Source organism: Amblyomma americanum, chromosome 10 (assembly GCF_052857255.1).
Source record: "Amblyomma americanum isolate KBUSLIRL-KWMA chromosome 10, ASM5285725v1, whole genome shotgun sequence".
In the NCBI taxonomy this organism is placed as follows: domain Eukaryota; kingdom Metazoa; phylum Arthropoda; class Arachnida; order Ixodida; family Ixodidae; genus Amblyomma; species Amblyomma americanum.
In genome coordinates this window covers 77,442,464-77,461,573 of record NC_135506.1, presented here as the reverse complement: position 1 = coordinate 77,461,573, position 19,110 = coordinate 77,442,464, and the positions used below count along the sequence as shown (strand labels likewise).

General features: G+C 45.0%; 1 protein-coding gene across 1 annotated transcript in view; it reads left to right on the top strand.

The window, feature by feature from the left end:
• The first annotated feature begins 234 nt into the window (after nucleotides 1-234).
• The window catches only part of LOC144106959 (uncharacterized), a 56,541-nt gene continuing 37,665 nt past the window's right edge, over nucleotides 235-19,110 (top strand). Inside the window, exons 1-6 of the mRNA XM_077639924.1 lie at nucleotides 235-445; nucleotides 546-644; nucleotides 3,722-3,849; nucleotides 6,966-7,236; nucleotides 8,306-8,482; nucleotides 12,768-13,045. Of these exons, the coding sequence (XP_077496050.1) occupies nucleotides 295-445; nucleotides 546-644; nucleotides 3,722-3,849; nucleotides 6,966-7,236; nucleotides 8,306-8,482; nucleotides 12,768-13,045 (1,104 nt within the window). The 5' untranslated portion in view covers nucleotides 235-294. The remainder of the gene's footprint in view (nucleotides 446-545; nucleotides 645-3,721; nucleotides 3,850-6,965; nucleotides 7,237-8,305; nucleotides 8,483-12,767; nucleotides 13,046-19,110) is intronic.

Genomic DNA, 19,110 nt, shown 5'->3' with positions numbered 1-19,110 from the left:
TGAAATCAGTGAGACGCTGTCGATGCCTCGCACTGAGACGCTTAACATTCTGTGAGTGCTGACGCGGCGGTACTTCGGCGGAACTTGCTGTGCATTAAACCACTGTGCGCAGAAAGAAACCACGAAACTGACAGAACTTAGTAGTAGTAGCTCTGCATGGCTCCATCAGACGGCTGCCGCTACTTTGTTATGGTCACGTGATAACCCCGGCAAAAAAAAAATTGCAATGGGGTCACGTGGTCTCGCACATGGCGCGCGTGGTAGCTGTGTGTCAGGTCGCGTGTACTGTTCGGGATGAACGTGTCTGTTTGCGTTCGGCTGTACTCGACTGCTTCACGTTCTTGCGGATGCCGGCTAATGCAGAAGACCGCTCGAGCCATGTATTCGGACCACATGTGTCGCCGAGGCAAGAGCCCGAAGATTTCTGCCGCTGTCGTCGAAAGCGGTGCGGTTCATTAGCGACGTTCTAACCTTTGAAGCTAGCAGCGGCGTCACATCGGCGCCAATAGCGCTTATATTGTGTGTGGGTGTTGTCATTGTTTCAGGGACCACAAACCCTGCCAGCCTGCTCCAAGAATTCGATTCTGTGTCAATGAAAAGAAGCGGCGAAGGTCACAGCGTCACGACGCGCCGGGTTTGCGAAGGTGAGTCGCGCTGGCGAATTCTGTTCGCTAAATTTTCGCAAATACCGCGCGAGTCGTGTTCAGTTTATCCTGAGCCATTTCCACGCTACAGAACACGGGCCGCCTGCGTTCTCTCTATCACACACCGAGTGCCCACGGTTCGGAAACTGCTGCTCGAAAAATCGACCGCGGCATAAATGCAGAGAGAACTTGCCGTACAGAATGCATAGACTTTTTCTGCAGTCTCTGAAGTGAATTTCCTCTGTTTCAGTCGCTTGAAAAACTGGTGCTACGGGGCTTTCTTGACTGATACGATCAAGAGCGCAGATTTCGTTAATTTCCGCTCGTAGCTGTTACTTCGCTTGTGTACATAGCTGTAAATGTATTCTTTCCCGCAACAATTGAAAGTGTTTAGCTTTAATTGCGGTGTAACTTCGGCATCGTTCTGGCATTCCTGTGTTGTTTATGATGTATAACGACTAGCTCAAGCAAGCCGCGGCAGTGTTGCGTCATTGATTTCCTTTGAATAACTCATGGCCGATTACATGCACTGCAGTCACTCTGTAAACGCATTTTAAGTATCCTCCGGTCTCACTTCGTAATTGATGAAATGTGCAACAACACCCCTTTCATTATTTTCACTTTGAATTTTCATGGATGTGGTGGTCTGCAGTGATTAATTCAACTGCAGCGCAGCATTGATTTGTTGTTACTTGTTTATGGCATGCATCATGTAATAACATACATTTTGGATGTCTTGATTGTGCCCAGCTCTTGACATATTTATGGTTGCATTTGTAATGTAAATTTGTTTTGTCTACAAGTTTTTATTTGACGCAGCCACTGGTATTTATAACCTTAATTTGCGTGACACAGTCCAGCTACAACATACACGTACAAAAAGTCAAAGCACAAGACAGTTCACTAAACTGAAACAATAACTTACAGTGCAACATATACTCCTTCCCTTGTAGAAGATAAAATCATTCATGAAACTTCAACATCAACACATGAACAAGTAATATAGATACATACATACAGGAAATTCATAGAGACAAAACACACACTCGTAGCAAACAACATGCATATACATGAAGTTCAAAACTCAACTCAGTCTTCCTTATGGCAAAAAAGAACTGCAATGCATGGAAAACAAATCACACAAATGCACAAAGGAACTGTAATGCATAGAAAATGCACTCCCCCCTCCTAGGGTGTTTAACCGAGCACTGTTTCGGGTGTCCCTAGAACAGTTATGAGGTTCTGACATAGCTCCTAGATTCCCCATCAGGACATTTGGTCTAATGGGACCTCATGCTGTGAAGGCAAACATATAGTTCACTTTTCCTATGGACATTTGTACACTTGATGCATTCACTGCATCGTTGGTCACCATTGGATCACGTCATTTTTTTCTGCTGTATGGCCACGAATACTAGGTCCCATGAAGCCTCATGTTAGACGGATTTTATACTGAGATCCTCCTCCTTAGGCTTCACAATAAAATCTGCCACATAGCATGGATAAATGACATGACCTGCCTGTGACCCATGATCGAGCAGACATGTTAAGACGCACTTTCCGCAATGGGTGCGACTGTGCAGTACCTGGAAATGGTTCAAAGTGCCACCAAATTTGAAGAGTTCGGCTGTACAGTTGTGTGAAGCTGCACCACAGGCACTTCCATTCATTCCTCAGTGAGAACACTCTGTAGCGTCTTCAAACAGTGATGCAACCAGATTGCTACTAATACCTAAAATACATCAAAATCGGTCTTTGAAATTGACTTTAGGAGACTCTGTTGACATCGAAAGGAAAAATTTTTAGCTGGAACGAGGAAGTCATACTGCAAGGTGCATGCATCTGGTGCATTGTGGCCTAATTTGTTTTTTTTCATTCTCTTAGTAACGTATATATTCATTGTTATTGTTGTGCAGTCCCTGATTGAATGTGCACAGGTTGGTTTTGCATGAATGTGAATGTAATGAGAGAGGCAGACACTGCTTGTTACAGAGGGTGTATTTACCCTCTAGGTGCCTTTGCATAGTTGTGTGCATTGTGAACGCACAGGTTTTTCAGGGAGTGTGCCAGAGGTTGCTGCAATTTCTTTGCTTCAGGGGAATTGAACTTTCTTGATATTTGCAGCTGGGATGATTTTTCATGATTGCAAGTGAACACAGTAAATAATATTTCTTATGAAAAATAATATTTTTCAGTGATCCTGGTGACATGTCCTTTGCCATTTTCCCGCAGATATTTTTTTCGGCTGTAATATATTTTTTCCTGCTTTTCTAGCATCATGTGTCAATTTAATAAAGAATGTAATCCTGTGGTCCTCCAATTACTCGTTTGACAGATCCGGGTGTCTCAACGTTACGATTTCTATCTAGTTTAACTCTGGACGGAATTTAATACATGCCTCCAAAGGAGTAGCTATTTTGCGTTTTGCATTGCTAACCTAGTTGGCATTCTTAAGACTGGCATTGAGTCTTTAGACACAAAAAAACGTTTTCTGAAAGAGGATTGGCAAGTGGTGCCTGAAAGGGTTTATGGCAGAACTGGAAAGGCTATTGCAAGTGGCTGAAGGTCGACATCTTGCTGTTTGTCGTCTCTTAAATTTTTTAGCAACTGAAATTGCTAGGAGAGGTTTAAGGGTTGGTAAATTCCTGTTGCGCTGTTCATACTGCTTGCCTGGCATGGCTTTGTCATTGCACAGAGAACTTTCTAAACCTTGACAGAGCAGCAAAACCATTGGCTCAGTAGTTTGTGAAAAGGGTAATGTGCATCCTCTTCAGGACATCTGTTGCGCAAAATGGAAATCGCCAGCTCCAGAAAAGTGCACACACATAACCTGAGCTTCACCTAGGGGATGCTTATGTTATGCTGCTGCACCCAGTAAGATTACTGCACCCACATTTAAATAGATTGTGTTTGATGGTTCTTTGAAATTTTTAGCTAGTTGCTTTGTGTGGTTGTGGACACTGACTACTGTCTGGATGACTACTTACATATGTACTAATATGCATGAACTGTCAGTATTCTTCAGAAATTTTCAGGCTATGCGATTCAGGCTAAGACACTACTGTACTGTCTTGCAGATGGTTTATCAAAATGGAAGACTGAAATCTCTGTCTCCTGGCCGCAACATCTGACTGTTGATGCTGTGTCATCATCGAAGAAGGGGTCTCTAGCAGGTGCAAGGGCTCGTATGTGTGATGTTCTGCGGGTGAGTGGCATGCCAGGGTTTTCGGCGGGTGTCACCGAAGATGATTGCAGTTGGCGAGAGAGAGCAACTTCATTTCCATCACCAACCCTGATGCTCTGACTATTCTTCTAAGAAAGGGAAGGCGGTGTAAGCTGTTGGTTGTCAGTCGTCTTGTGCGGGGCCAGTCCTGCATTGTGCATGTACGTGGCCCCTCAAAAGTGGTAGCGAGGGTGTCTGGCAAGCCATTGTATATAGTATGTGTACTGGGGTAGCCATTAGTATTGAGTTTGCATGTGGCTTAACATAGCATCATCTTCACTAGTGAGTAGTTGAAGAGTAGGTGCGGGAGCTCTTGGAAGATAGCTGACTTTTTTGTTTGATTTGATGGGGAGAGTCATCCCATTCTCACTTAAGAACCACTGAGTCAGTTTAACGAGGGTCGTAGATGTGTGCCTTGACAAACCTTTGCAGATGGAATTCAAATTTTGATTCAGAGTGCGCCAAAGCGGTGGCCGAGTGGTTGTGGCGCTCGGCTGCTGGCCCGAAAGGTGGAAGTTCGATCCCAGCTGCGGCGGTCGAACTTCGATGGAGGCGAAATTCTAGAGGCCAGTTTACTGTGCGATGTCAGTACACGTTAAAGAACCCCAGGTGGTCAAAATTTCCGGAGCCCTTCACTACAGCGTCTCTCATAGCCTGAGCCGCTTTGGGACGTTAAACCCCCATAAACGATGATTCAGGGTGCCCTGTAACAGCAGACCTTGTAGTTTCAATTTGCTTTGATGCTGTTGCAAACAGTGCAGCATCTGTATCACAGTTGATTACTCAAAAATATAAGATCTACAGTAGATCCCAAGAATCCATTGTTCAAGATGTTTTATCTTTAATATATTTTTTAAGCATCTTGTAAACAAAAGAGCTAACGTAACTTTAATCCCAAGAATGCTCATGTGTAGACTAAAAACTGCCGACTAAAAACAATTTCATGGGCTAACAGATACCTCCTGCCTGTTTCAGTATAAGCTTAACCTCTTTGGCTGGAAACTAGTTGCAGACTAAATATCAGTGTAGACTTAACTTCTTAGTTTTGTTGCTAGTGAAATACAGGTTTAAAGTTTTGAATTACGATCTATAGACCTCATTTGCAGAAAGAGGTCTGTTTCATCCTCATTTGCAAATTACCTTGTATGCATACGTTTCCTTGTAACACTGGTTTTGAAGTGTTTGTGGCACTGCGGCCTCTAATCATCCTTTCATAAACATTGGTCCATATAGGCACTCAGGATCTTTCTGGGTCCATTCCCTGCAATGGTGGCCATGCTTCAATTGAGGCAAAATGCAAAAGGTGCCCTTGTGCATTGTGATGTCTGCGCAAGTCACAGAACCTGAGGTGGTCTAAATTAATCCGGAGCCCTCCACTTTTGTGTCCCTCATAGACAATGTGCGGCTGCTTTGGGACGTTAAATTGCATGGTTTACAATTCATTCGAGAACTTTTGTACATACTTTGCAAGTACCATATTACCTAAGTAGACTTAGGCACCAAACTCAAAAAGCCTTCGCTAACAAGTCAAGGTACTTTCAGTGTGTTTGTATGGTCTCCATTACAACATGGTCAAAAACATTTGGCACCATGGTTCTAGCTGTGTAGCACACGAAAAAGTTGGGCTCTTTCGTTTGTGAGCTTCCTCCTTAAAAAGATGTTTTCCTCTGAGCCAAGGAATGAGGCACATAATTGTGAATGAACGAATTTTTGAATGATGCTAAAGGGAATTTCCAGGAGGATAAACACTGAAGGTGTTAGTGCACTGTTCGACAGATTCCAACTGAAGTAGAAAGCAATGTTAACAATTGCAAAGCTCAATACCTTTTGTCCCCAAAAATTGCTTCGTGAGCTTCCTCCTTAAAAAGATGTTTTCCTCTGCGCCAAGGAATGAGGCACCTAATTGTGAATGAACGAATTTTTGAATGATGCTAAAGTGAATTTCCAGGAGGATAAGCACGGAAGGTGTTAGTGCACTGCTCCACTGATTCCAACTGAAGTAGAAAGCAATGTTAACAATTGCAAAGCTCAATACCTTTTGTCCCCAAAAATTGCTTTGTGAGCTTCCTCCTTAAAAAGATGTTTTCCTCTGCGCCAAGGAATGAGGCACTTAATTGTGAATGAACGAATTTTTGAATGATGCTAAAGTGAATTTCCAGGAGGATAAACACTGAAGGTGTTAGTGCACTGCTCCACAGATTCCAACTGAAGTAGAAAGCAATGTTAACAATTGCAAAACTAAATACCTTTTGTCCCCAAAAATTGCGCTTACTCTGGGGCCTAAATTATTGACGGCAGGTTTAAGATTACAAACTTTGTGCTTCAGGTAGCTGAAGACTTCAAGAAATGCTTTCTTAGGAGCTGCTCTATATGGAGTGTACTTTGGCTAAATTTTTTCTGCAGGTCCATATGCTACTGTGCTTCCTATTGCAAACGTGTCTGTGGTTACCCTTGGTAACAACGTAAACGGGTGGCTATGTTTGTAATCTGGATAGTCTGCATTGCAGGATTGTTTTGACCGAGCTTGTAAGCAGTTGCTGAACGGATTGCCTACACACTTTGTGAAGAAGGCAGAACGGGAGGTGGCTCCCCGAAAATGACAGTATGCACTCTTGTCATCAAGCAGACGGACTTGTCTCTGTTCAAGAGTGGAGGAATGTTAATTTTCACTCCTTTTCCAGCTTCCTTCCACCCACAAGCTGGGTGTCATTGCAGGGGGGACTTGCGGTGGACTGTTGCATCTCTCCGTTTGGGAAGTCATTGATGTCTGCTTACAAACGTAGCATCACAATCATTGCATGCAATGCTGCGCTTTGTATGTACACCTTCGGTCAAAAGTCTTTTGTCTTCATGGCTTGCGTTTGGGTTGCACAGCAGAAGCAGATATGGCAGCCAGCGAGACCCGAAGGCCGTGAAAAGTGAGGACAACTGTTCTCCTCACCTAGCAGAAGTATATTCAAAGGGTGCCATTAGTACAGCTTTACTTTGGTGATAAGCAAATCCAAAAGAAGGAGCAAATCTGACCAAGGCAGTATGGGATGGCAGATTTGGATATGGACTGGATGTGTAGACATTGCTGCCTTTCGGTCTGTTCTCAGGATCTGGGAGTTTTCAACACCGCTGGATTTGCACAACAGCCACAGAAAAGGCCATGTGTAGTTGTTCCCAACACAACTCAACAGCTCAAGCAAAACCAGGAAAGAAGAGATGCTGGGGATTTCACGCAGCAGTTGATGTCGGATCAGGCAAATGTCATTATGGCCAGAGCTTCTGAGATGGAGCTGCAAAGAAGCCCAGCTGAAGCTTCCAACGCAGTTTCGACCATGGTCAAGAGTGGCGTCGTCGTGCCTTCTCCCGTTCTGCATCAGAGTGAGTCGTTAACGCGTTGTTCCTTTCTCTGCGCCGAGGCTGAGCAGTTTCGCGTGGCTCCTGGAGAGCCGTACTGCGCATGCGCGAGTGGCAGTGACGTCACACGGCGCACAGCTGGCGCGCCGCCGCTGCCGTGCATGCCTCGCCGGTCTGCGCATCTTCTGTAAACCGCACCACATGACTGGTCACGTGACCAGTCATGTGACTAGCTACAGCGCCGTGCCACTGGCAGCTGCTCTGCACCATGTGACCGACCACGTGGCCAACCGCGTGATCAACCCCACCTGCACACTCACTGAAAAAAAAAAAAACCCTGTGTCGAGGCTGGGAATCGAACCAGGGCCTCTGGCATTTGAGGCGGAGATGCTACCACTCCGCCACGACAGCTCAAGGTTTAACTGTGAATAAGGACGCATGTAGTGAATGCGCGCCTTTCATATATTAACTCTTCCGAACCAGATGTCGCCGCGCTTATGCTACGTATATCCTGGCCTAACAGAGCTAGGCCATCATCAATTTTTCTTGGCATTTTCTTATAGTCCATCCTCACTAATTAAATTAGCACAAGCAGCTCTCATCACCTATTCTGTCTCGGAATGTTTCCTAGAAATTAAATTTTTCAGCTTTACAGCTTGTTGGTATGGCTGTGGTTGGGCAAAGTGTGCATATCCTTTTAGACGGCACTCATCATTTAAATTCAAGGAAGGGTTCTGCCACCTTAACAGTATATTTAGACCTAATTAAAGCCAGTTTTGTAATGTGGAAAAATTAACTGCTAGTTTCTGGCGGTCCTGTACACAGTTGTGTACAAAGTGCTGCAGTGGTTAGAAATTGCAGCATTAAAGACATTAGGATTTTTATGTAATTACTTGAGGATCCACGCAGGCGTAACTTTTTTTTTTGTACGTTTTTCAAGAGTCAAGTTTTTTCTCCTAGAAATTTCCTCTCTAAAGTCCAGCCCTGATGCCTTATAGCTTCAGCACGTAAATATTGATGACTCCAATTCAAAGGTGTGCAAACATTCTTGCAACTTCTTTGATAATTCATGTGATTGCTTTTACATTTTCAGTACCTGACACGAATGGAAACCTCTCAGTGCACGTGCCAAGTGAGAGACTCAACGCCTGGACTGAGAAGCGAGAATTGGGTCGAGCCAAGTCTGTGGTACACAACATCTATGCCTATGTGTGCATCCTGAAAGGCGATGAGGTGCTCTTGCCTTCATACACGACAGTTCTCTCACAGAGTAAGTTACATGTGTGCATGGCTTCATTCTTTCAGTTCAGCGCACAGGTCTTCAGAATATGTTTTTGAATGGAATGGTGGGATGCAATTGGGCCTGAAATTATTGTAGGGAAGGCCTCATAAGATTGGGTTGGATGGAATTTTGTGGTAATTTTTTTCTGGCTTGCCGGTGGGTTCTGGCATCAAGAGAGGCACATATATATATATATATATATATATATATATATAGACTCTAAGGTGCTCATTTTCTTGAAAATTGAGAACAGCATGTAATTTGAAGGACAGCTGGTTGCGTTTTTTACTGTCAATCTCGCATCAAAACGCAGCTTTGGAAGCTTGTGTTTCATGGAACTTGGTGCTGCTGGCTCAGTCGGCAGCAAGAGTTTGATGATTGTGAGTGCCTAGGATCAGATTCATCGCAGTGCTGCTTCGCGCCACCTCCTGGTATTGATATTAATTTATAAAGCATGCACAGCCCCTCATTCTTGCTGACCTTTCATGTGGTTGGCTCTCGTGACGTGACGGTCCCAGAATAGATTTTTCTACACACCCACATCCCGTAAACTTTTACTGCCGGCTGTACATGCAAGTCCAGTGTATAGTACTAAGAGGTTGTAGTAACACTACTGAAGGCTATTGATTTTGGAAGTGCCATTTGCAAAGCCTTGAAAATCCTGAAATATTGAGTACTTCAAGGAAAGCCTCTTAAATGCTGAGGTAGTGATGGCAAATGCGTTTTCTAAAGAATTTGATGAAAAAAATCGTCCGGAAAACATAAGATTCAAAACCACCAAGGTTTTGAAAAACGCGACTCTTTGGCTTCCTCTAAAGGTGGGTTTACGCTTGATGGCACAAGATCCAAAGAACTTCAGTGGTGCTTATAGAGTTCAGTCTCATTTGCGTTCTCCTTAGCGCGAAATAATCTTATTAATGAGTGTCCAGGCCGGCGACTGCTGTGGTGAAAGTAGGACCTCTTCAGAGTCATTTTCGGATGCTGTGAGAAAATTGTTTAGTAGTCGTAAATTTCTCTGTGTAATTCTGATTCTGGAAATGTATTACTTCTTTGGTTTCTGATTGGAATTGACAAAATTTTAACAGGGAATGCGGGACTAAATTATGGATTTTCGAAAAAAAATATTGTTTTTAATTTTGATTTGTTTTAGATTGCTGGTTTAACCGTTTTGCTGTCACGGACGTACCAGTACGTCTTTGTGCTTCCCCCCCTACAGTGTCACTGACGTACCGGTACGTTCTCAATTGTGCATTCAAAATTTTGTGCCTGAGCGCAAAGCTGGCGCTCCTGGACTGGCCGCACCATCTGTTGAATCTTTCTACAAGTTCTTATTTTCGCCCCGCACTATTTTGGTACATGTATTGAAGAGTACGGGGCGACTGCCACTCCCCTTCTCTCTTTGCTGAATGGCGTGGTCGCTCCGCATTTGCTGGATCATGCGTTGCGCGCGCGTGGTTATAGGTTCAAGGGTTGTTCTGCCATCTCCGCTGTGCTGCTTTCGCTGTCTCGCTGCAGCCTCGCTTCCGGCTTGTAGCACTAAATGTAAAGCCCCTCAAACTTTATTTTAGCCTTTTTCCATTCCCCTCTGTCTTCTTGATCACACAACGTCCCATTTCTCTCCGTTGTGCGGGCCACTGAAAGCGCATCCTCCCTGCATGCGGTTACTTTTGGATGGCTGAGCGCGCGGAACCTTTGTCTGCTCATTGGAGCGGTGACTCTTCCGATTCTGAATACGAGCCGAGGTCGGATTCGGACTCGGACAGCGTCTCATCCGAGGAAGAGGTGAGTTCTGTGTCGTCAGATTCAGATGTTGAAACGGTGGAACCATCGTCCCGGAAGTGTGCATAGCAAACGGAAACTGTGGAAGAAAGGCGATTTCTCACCTACGTTGTTTCCTTTCGACACGTCACGTTCAGGACCGTCCGCGAGCTCAACTCTTCAACCGGATGCGCAAGAAGGGGACTATTTCAAGCTGTTTTTTGATGAGCCAATCGTTTCACACATCCTGAGTGAAACAAATCCATTCACGCAAGTGAAGACAAGCGCACAAGGAGTTGCGCGCACGTCGCGGCTGAGAGCTTGGGTGGAGACAGGTGTAGTAGAAATGTACTGTTTCTGTGCGGTCGTTCTGCTGATGGGCCTGATAAGAAAGAATGCCTTGAAAGACTACTGGAGCACAAATCCTATGTTGCACACACCATTTTTTGCAACTTTTTTTTGTTGAACCACTTCCAGCTCCTCCTGTGGCTTCTCTATCTGAGCGACTCCGCAGATATCGCAGATCGGCTGAGAACAATGCGGCCATTTCTGGAAGGAATTCAGAGCAAGCCGAGTAGCCTACTAATTTCGCACCAAGACCTGTGCGTAGACAAGTCTATGATGCCTTGGAAAGGGTGGCTGTCATTTCGGCAATACATTCCTTCGCAAAGGCACCGCTTTGGTGCCAAGTTCTTTGTTCTTTGTGATGTCAAAACCGGCTACATTCTGAAATTTGTTGTGTACATGGGAGCGACGACAAACATGACCATGGTCAAGGATTTGGGATTTTCTGGCTCCATCGTTCTAGAGCTACTTGAAGACTACCTTGGAAAACGACATTCGCTGTTTGTAGATACTAATTGGTACAGTAGTCCAGCACTGTTCAACTGCCTTCAAGATAAAAAAACCAACACATGTGGAACTGTTCGGACCAACAGGAAGGGGCGTTCAAATTTCTCAAAAAAGATCAAAAAAGGGGAAGTGGAGTCATATCATACCAAGACGCTTCTTGCGCTCAAATGGCATGACAAGAGAGATGTACATCTCCTAACGTCGATGCATGAGCTGCCAAGGTGTGCACCACAATCTGCGTGAAAACTGAGGAACGCGGTACCAAAAGCGGATGCTTTAAAAACAAATTTCCACGGACAGAAGTAGAGGGGTGGGGGGTTCATATGCGAGTGGGTTCATTGCGCGAGTATATACGGTAGTATACAGTCATGCCTTATTAATATGCACGCTTTGGTTCCCGAGAAAAACTGGCTATAAAGCGAGTCATTTGAAATAATGAATGGCAAAGAAAAGGTATTCAGAAAAATAACTAGCTATGATTAAGGCCTGCTTCTGTGCATAGTGGTTGGTAGAGAAATTGAAATCGGACGTTCCTTTAGTACCCACAAGCCCATTATTTTAATCACGATTATGTTTGAAATAATGCAGTGCAGGTTGACACACCTAGTAATCTATGACACACTTCATGGCGTTTCATGGCAACATGACTTAACTCCTACATCTGTCCACACCCCACGAACCGCTACTATTTACCAGGACTCTGTGGGCAGACAGGAGCTCAACGCGGCTTTGTATGTAGTACTACAACCTGCAGAGAGAGTTTTCTTCACAACCATGCTTGGAACACGAAAAATGGTAAGGTGCGCCTACTGGACATCTTCGCACTGTAAAACATGCTACCACAAAAGAAAAGGGCTACCACTCAGTTTATTTACACTTTTTCACTGCATTCCTCTTGTGCCCTGCACTCAAAATGCAGAAAATACATCATCTGTTTGGGGCGGTAGAGATTTTGTTCTCATCACTGTCCATATTAACGGGGCAAAAATATATGGACCACAATGAACTCTGTCCATTTTCCCCACTTCCACTGTCTGGACAGCGAGCTTCCGGAGGCATAAAGACCTTGAAAAGGTTTTGTCCCAACTAAAATTGTCCATAATTTAAGTCGTACATATTAACAAGGGTCGTTTTAACGAGGCACAACTGTCCATATATCCCCATATGGAATTCGCTTATACCTGTTAAATAAATTATAATTGAATTTTTTCTTTCATGCAGCAAAATGACGAGCATTATATTGAACTTTAGTTTGTCATGCGAGGCCTGAAAAAAAAAAAAGCAGTATAATTGCTGCTTTTTCATTTTGATTCATTGCTACTGTTGCGCCACCTTGTCCCAAGAGCTGGATTGACAATGAATGAAGGAGTGGCTAAAATGTTTTTGTGTGCCTCACATGACGAAAACTAGCACTGACATCATATCCATCGTTTCACTGCTGAATTCAAAGAGCATAAGAGGAGAGATTCAGTTATGAGCTGTGTACTAGGTGTAAGTAAACTCTGTATGGCATTTTACTTTTGTTAATGTCTTGCGCATCATCACAAAGAACAGCCAGCCCAAGTTTGGTGTCTGGGCTAGTAAGGTGCATGGCTTCATTGAAAGTTAATGTCTCCATAGAGTGTATAAATGCGTCATCTGGAATTTTTTTTCTTTTTGCCAGCACACTCTCCCAGCTGGACATGTACGTTGACCGTGAAGTGGCCGTGCAACCTTTCGTTCGATGGCAGTGCTCGGACCAAGAAGGAGGCGGAAGCGCTGGCGGCCTTCCACCTTGTTGAGTATCTTGTAACGAGGGGCCACATTGACCGCAACCTGAGCCCTAAGACATGCTCGGACCAGGAGCTGAGGAAGCGAATGAGCCAGCGCATGGCGCCCATGCCAGTGGCCCTACTAGAGAGCTCCGTGCCTGCCATGCAAGATCTCGTCACACAGTTTGAGGCAAGGGCCGACAACCACTGTCTGACTCTCTTTCTGCTAACTCTTTTGTGCAGCATTGGATGTAAAAGTTTTGTTGACGGTTTAAGCCCTTTTGCAAGTTCAGAAAACGTGGCTGATATGCATGCATGAAGACACAATGAGGGGATTCATTGTGTCTTCATGCCCGTTTCAGCCATGTGTTCTGAAGTTGTGCCGGTACTTTGAAGGGGTATAGACACCTAACTTTTGGGTGCATGTTTTTTTGTTTTATAACGATGCATAAGGCATTATTATACATGAATTACCATGTGGTATTTTCCTACGACCACTAATTGATTTATGATCGAATTTCTTTCTCGTGCTGTTTTGGTTTCAGTTTCAATCGCGGAATGGTAGCTTTGATGTCAAAGTGTGGTTATAGATCACGTGAGGCATGCAATATAATCACTGCTTCTACATTCGCTGTCATTACGGCTCTTGAGGAAGGCTGGTTTCAGTGCTCTAGTGAATTAAAACGATGAAGCAGCGATCATATAGTCATTTTTCCATGCCTCATGTGACATATGACCATACCTTGACATCACAGCCATCGTAGGGCTGTTGAAATGGAAACAGAAACAGCTTGACAGAAAAATTCAATTGTAATTTATTTGGCAGTCATAGGCGAATGCCACATGGTCATTCATGTATAGTAGTGTCTTCCGCTTCATTGCAGCGAAAACATGCCATGAAAATTAGGTGTTTATACTCGTTTTAAGGGGGAAGGCAGCTCTTTGGGGCAAAAAAAATTGCAAAAAAAAGGATTTTCTAAAAATTTACTTTTCAAAATCTGCAGCTTTTTTGTTCGTCTGTGAATTTTGTAACCTCGAGAGTCAATATTTGAGCTGTAAAATGAGTATAAAACTTCAATCCCTGCTGTCTCTGAGTAGATTTTCACACAAGAACAGGGCTTTTTCTGCGACATGCTATTATCATTCTACTGTAGTGATCGCCACCATCTTGGCTTCATTTGAAAGAGCTGCTTTTCATTTTTAATTTTGTGTCACTACTGCTCTTTAATGCTTATTGGATAAGGAAGAAAATGCCGCCAAATTGCTGTCGTAACGTGCCATGCTATTCGCTAGTCGATGCAGGTTACTGAAGGCTGCTGCAGTTGGCTTCGATAATTTGAAGCTGCTTAATTAGAATTTTTGATTAATTAGAAGTGAAATGTCGGTCCCGTCATTTTTGCATGTATTCCTGTAGAAATATCACTCAATAATTTAATGTTATACAGCTTAAAGTGTCATTTAATTAGAAGTTATTTTTCAATCGATAATCATGACGACCGTCATTTTTGGTACCATTGTGACTGTCGGGAGGCTGGTTTCTTGAAAATGACAAAATACACCACGGCCATTGTAAGTGCCTATAGCACCGCTTATCTCGAAGTGGTCAGATGAGGCTTGAAGTGTGCTGATATAGCTGATGTGTCACAGTGCGATGGCAAGGCGACGTTTTGGCCGTTTGTTTGTCGGGGATGGTGCCACGCTTCGAGTGGAATTTGAACTTCACATGCAGCGGTTGTACCAGTCATGGCGACTCGTGGACCATATCGCACGCTTGACTTGGCGAGAAGTGGAAAACTAAGGAACCGCCATGCAAGCTATCGGGCGGAAGTATGGCATTAAGCCTAACACGCCTTCAAACTTCATTAAGAATAAGCACTCAATACGGGACGCTATTGAGCACGACATGTTTAAGATGTCGCTGAAGCGAATGCGTTCAGGCGCCGATCCGAAGCTAGAGAAGGTTCTGTTGGTATGTATTTGAGGAGCACGGAATAACAGCGGGGAGATTGTTGTGAAAGCCCAATCTCTCGGAACAATGTTGGAGATCGATGGCTTCGCTTCATCTGATGGATGGCTCACATGCTTTAAAGATTGCCATGATCTGGTTTTCAAGAGCATATGCGGAGAGAACACTCAGCATATCCTGAAACAATCTCAATGTGGAAGGACGAAAAGCTTCCGGTATTCTTGGCTGAGTACCAGTCGGAATATATCTTTGACGCAGATGAGTCTGCTCACTTTTATCGGCTTCTCTCTGAGAAGACTGACTGAGCAGAATATTTAATTAAGGTTCAGACATTTTTTTAATTGCTCTAATTGATTGCACCTTAGGCAGTATTTGTACCTTGAGTTTCAATGTCTTTTAAAACCGCCTATGATGATAAGATAAAACTGTTTCCAGCATTCCATCTTCTTTTTTTTCTAGAGTGTAACCAAGCACTATTTGTGACCCTTTATGGTGTGCGCTTTCTTTTCATTGTTCCTGTTAATGGTAGGGTGTCAATTAATGTATCTTAAGAACTAATCTACCTATCATAAAAGCAGTCATATTTTTTGAATCAGCACAAGAGACTAGTCAAGGGTGTGCATTTTGATTAAATTTGTGGCAGAAACGAAAAAATTTTTCTCTAAGAGCAATCTCCCCCCTTTAAATGTAAAATGCAACACCAGTTAGCCTCCATTCAACTTTTCTAAGTGAAAGCTTGCTGGCAGATGGAGTTCTAAGAAAGAAGAAAACCATTTTTTCAAAACTTTGTGGGAAGTCTGGAATTGCATGATGTGTAGTACTGTGAAATGCCACTTAAAGGGACACTGAGGAGAACCCTATCAAATTTCTTTTGTTAGCAATATCTGATAGTGCGGCATTTCATGGCTTTGTTGCCGCTTGTCCGGGAGCGAAAGATGCATTTATTTCAAAGAAATTTGGATTCGAAGTTGAAAAAATTTTTCCCGCCGCTTCGATTCAAACTCGAGAACTCTTATGACGACACGGAGAACTCTTATGACGACACAGAACGGAGTGACGTGAGACGTGATGTCAACGGAGACTCCGTGATTTCTGGCCGCTAGCGGTGCGGTCTAGCAGCTGCCGAAATGAAAGCTACCGCCGCCACACGTTGAAGGCATCTATCGGGGGTCGCTACCGTCGCTTCGTTTACGTTTGCACCGGCGTCTTGCCAGCGTTACGATGGATCCCGTTCCCGAACCCGACGACGTAGTTCTCGCAAAAACTCCGGCCTGCATTTCAGCGACCTCAGCCCCACAGAGCGTGCGATGCTTTTGAGGGAGCATGGTTAGGTTAGGCGCCGGCGGGTGGTTTCCCCCTTCCTCAGAGAGCAGCCGTTGCAAACTAAATATCATAACCCCAGTGCGGGGAGTCGCAAGGGGCCAGGACAAGGTAGGCGCTTGCGCAAATCGGAGGCTGGCCGGGGCTTTGGGGCCAGCGGATTGTAATTCCTTGAACGGCGCGGTTGCACGGCGCAGCAGGCGGCGTCGAGGTCTCCCACGGTTGCAAGGGCCAAGTTATTTATTTATTTTTTTGCCACAAAAAACAAATGGGTGCTCTAGGGCGGTCGCGTTTAAAGTCGGCGGCTTGAAACTAAAGCCGGCGCATGACACTTCAACGGCTTCCGCTAGATCCAACGGGTCCACTAGATCGGGCTCTCTCGTCCACTTGCATGTACCTTCAGATATGTACTGTGAATGGATTAAATTAGCCGAGCTTGAAAAGAACAGCTCCGCCCAACTGCCGCAGCTATTGAATACAACGCGCACCTCGCCGCGGGGCCAAATCAGTCTGGCTGGGCCGGCGGCGGTTGGCGCACTCGGCGCGAAATAGTGACATGCTCCAAGTCTCCCTGCCAGTGCGGTCATAGTGCGCTGAAGCTGCCGAACGCGTCGGCGGTCAAGCGCAGTTGGAGTATAGAGGGTCTTCGCTTTGACCAACGTGACTTCGCCGTGCAGCGCGCGCGCGCGCGCCTCGCGGCAGCATAAATGCGCCTTAGCCTGCGCTTAGCCGCGAACCGACGTATTCGGCGGCGGCATCCATGAGAGCAACTGAAACCCCCCGCCCACTCACTGAATAAAAGAAAAGAGGTCCTGTGCCGAGGTTCGGAATCGAACCAGGGCCTATCGGCGTTTAAGGCGGAGACGCTGCCACTCCGCCACGACGGCTCAAGGTACAGCCGTCAATAAAGGCTCTTCTAGTGAATGCACTCTTCTGATGCAGAAATCTCCGCGCTTTCGGTAGGTATATCCTGGCCTAACAGAGCTAGCCATCAGAAATTTTCCTGAACTGCCTTGTACCTTGTCTCCCGTCCCTAATAAACGATTTCCTTTAAGTAGTTTGAAGTTGACTGGCACATACGGGAATGTTTCGCCGGGCAAGCGTGCGAATACACAAGTGCTGCCTTGTACGATCACCGACCATCGTGCCATCATAGCTTTTCATCGACCGTGGCGATCATCTGACAAGCCTTAACAGGCTCCTTCAAAGGTTAACTAGAACTTGAAGCGGCACTTGGAGTTCCTCTGCTGTTCAGCGCTTGTAAAACGAGGCGCGTCAAAAACAAAACCACGGGGCACGCAAAGCTCATAGACGCGAAGCGCCATAAAAAATCGAAACTCTTCTGGCCGCCTGTGGCGCCGCCAAGCATCGGTTTTCTTTGCTTCCAACATTCAGGTTGTCCTTTACCTGCCTTTCTTGTGTGATAAAAGTTCACTGTTGGTTTTAAAAGAAAACTTACTTCACTATTGATCTGCACAACCGACCTTCGTCAGCCTCAGAAATTCGCGAATCCATGTAGGATGGAAAATTCCTCCAAGGTGGCGTCTCTTGTCCTATGGCGTCACCACGCTTGTACTTGCGAGATTTGCCTGTGGTGGCGATACCTGTATTTTGGTTATTGCTATTTTCTACCTTACAAGAGCTTTGTTTTCAGTAAGAGGGGCATTTTTGTAATCACGAGCTGGTATTCTATCGATACAAGCCAACTTTAATTTCTCCTCAGTGTCGCTTTAAAGAAACCTCAGGGTGCTCTAAGGAATTGTTTGCTTAAAGGACAGTTGGCTCACCTGAAATGAAAGTTGAGCGGTTTATGAATAGGAATAAAATCTCCAGCCCCAAGCAGTTCTTCAGTGTTCTCTATTTCATTGAACTGAACCATGTGTTTGAATTTGTTGAACTGAAACTCGTTTGGATTAATGGTGCTTGGCAAAGCATATTGCAAAAGCCCATTTGTTTGAGAAGTTTGTTCAAGTTATATTTTTGCAGCATTAATGGTGCTTGGCAAAGCATATTGCAAAAGCCCATTTGTTTGAGAAGTTTGTTCAAGTTATATTTTTGCAGCATTTGTTGTGCAGACAACAGCAGACCCCATGCTTTCTTTCAAGTCCACATTCTTGGGAGATCAGGCTCCTTTTTCCCAATCTCTCTTCATCTACAGTAGCCGACGGGTAATTCGGACTCCAATAATTCGGACTTGTAGGATATTTCGGACCTTCGTGAGGCACCGTCAGTCTCCCCATAGAAGCGCATACATATTCACGACGTATATTTCGCACCTAAAAAGTCCGAAAGTTTGATTTTTCGGACTAATTTCAATTGCCTGCTGGCCAAAGCCAGCCATCTTATCGGCTTTTCGCTGGTGCAAAAGGCACCATCTTGGATTGAGGTAGATTTATGCTGCAGTTGGCTTGGCTTGACACACTTTCGGTACCTCATTGTTGCCAGTAGAGGTCCCTGCGATCTCTGACACTTCGAGGTGGCGGCCGGATTGTCATCGCCACCAACTTGCTTTTGTCGCCGACGTTGTAGCGGGCAGTTATCGCTTGTCCCATACGTTGAAAATTGGTTGTTGTAAAGGAAATTGTGCAGGAGCCATCTCACATCTCGGTAGGAAAGGATAAAGGAGGGTGCTGAGAGAAGAAAGGAAAAAAAAGAGGTGCCGTAATGGAGAGCTCCGGAATAATTTCGACCACCTGGGGATCTTTAACATGCACGGACATCGCACAGCACACGGGCGCCTTAGCGTTTCACCTCCATCGAAACGCGCCCACTGCGGTCGGGTTCCAACCTGGATACTCTGGATCAGTAGCCGAGCGCCCTAATCACTGAGCCACCGCGGCGGGTCTTATACGTTCGCCATTCGCCTTTTCGCCACTTGGGTTTCTCTGACCGCGTTTACTGAGTGGCGCTCACACGAAGTTACATCTGTTCGCCTTTTTGTGATTGCGTCCAGCAGTTCCGCCGCTTTG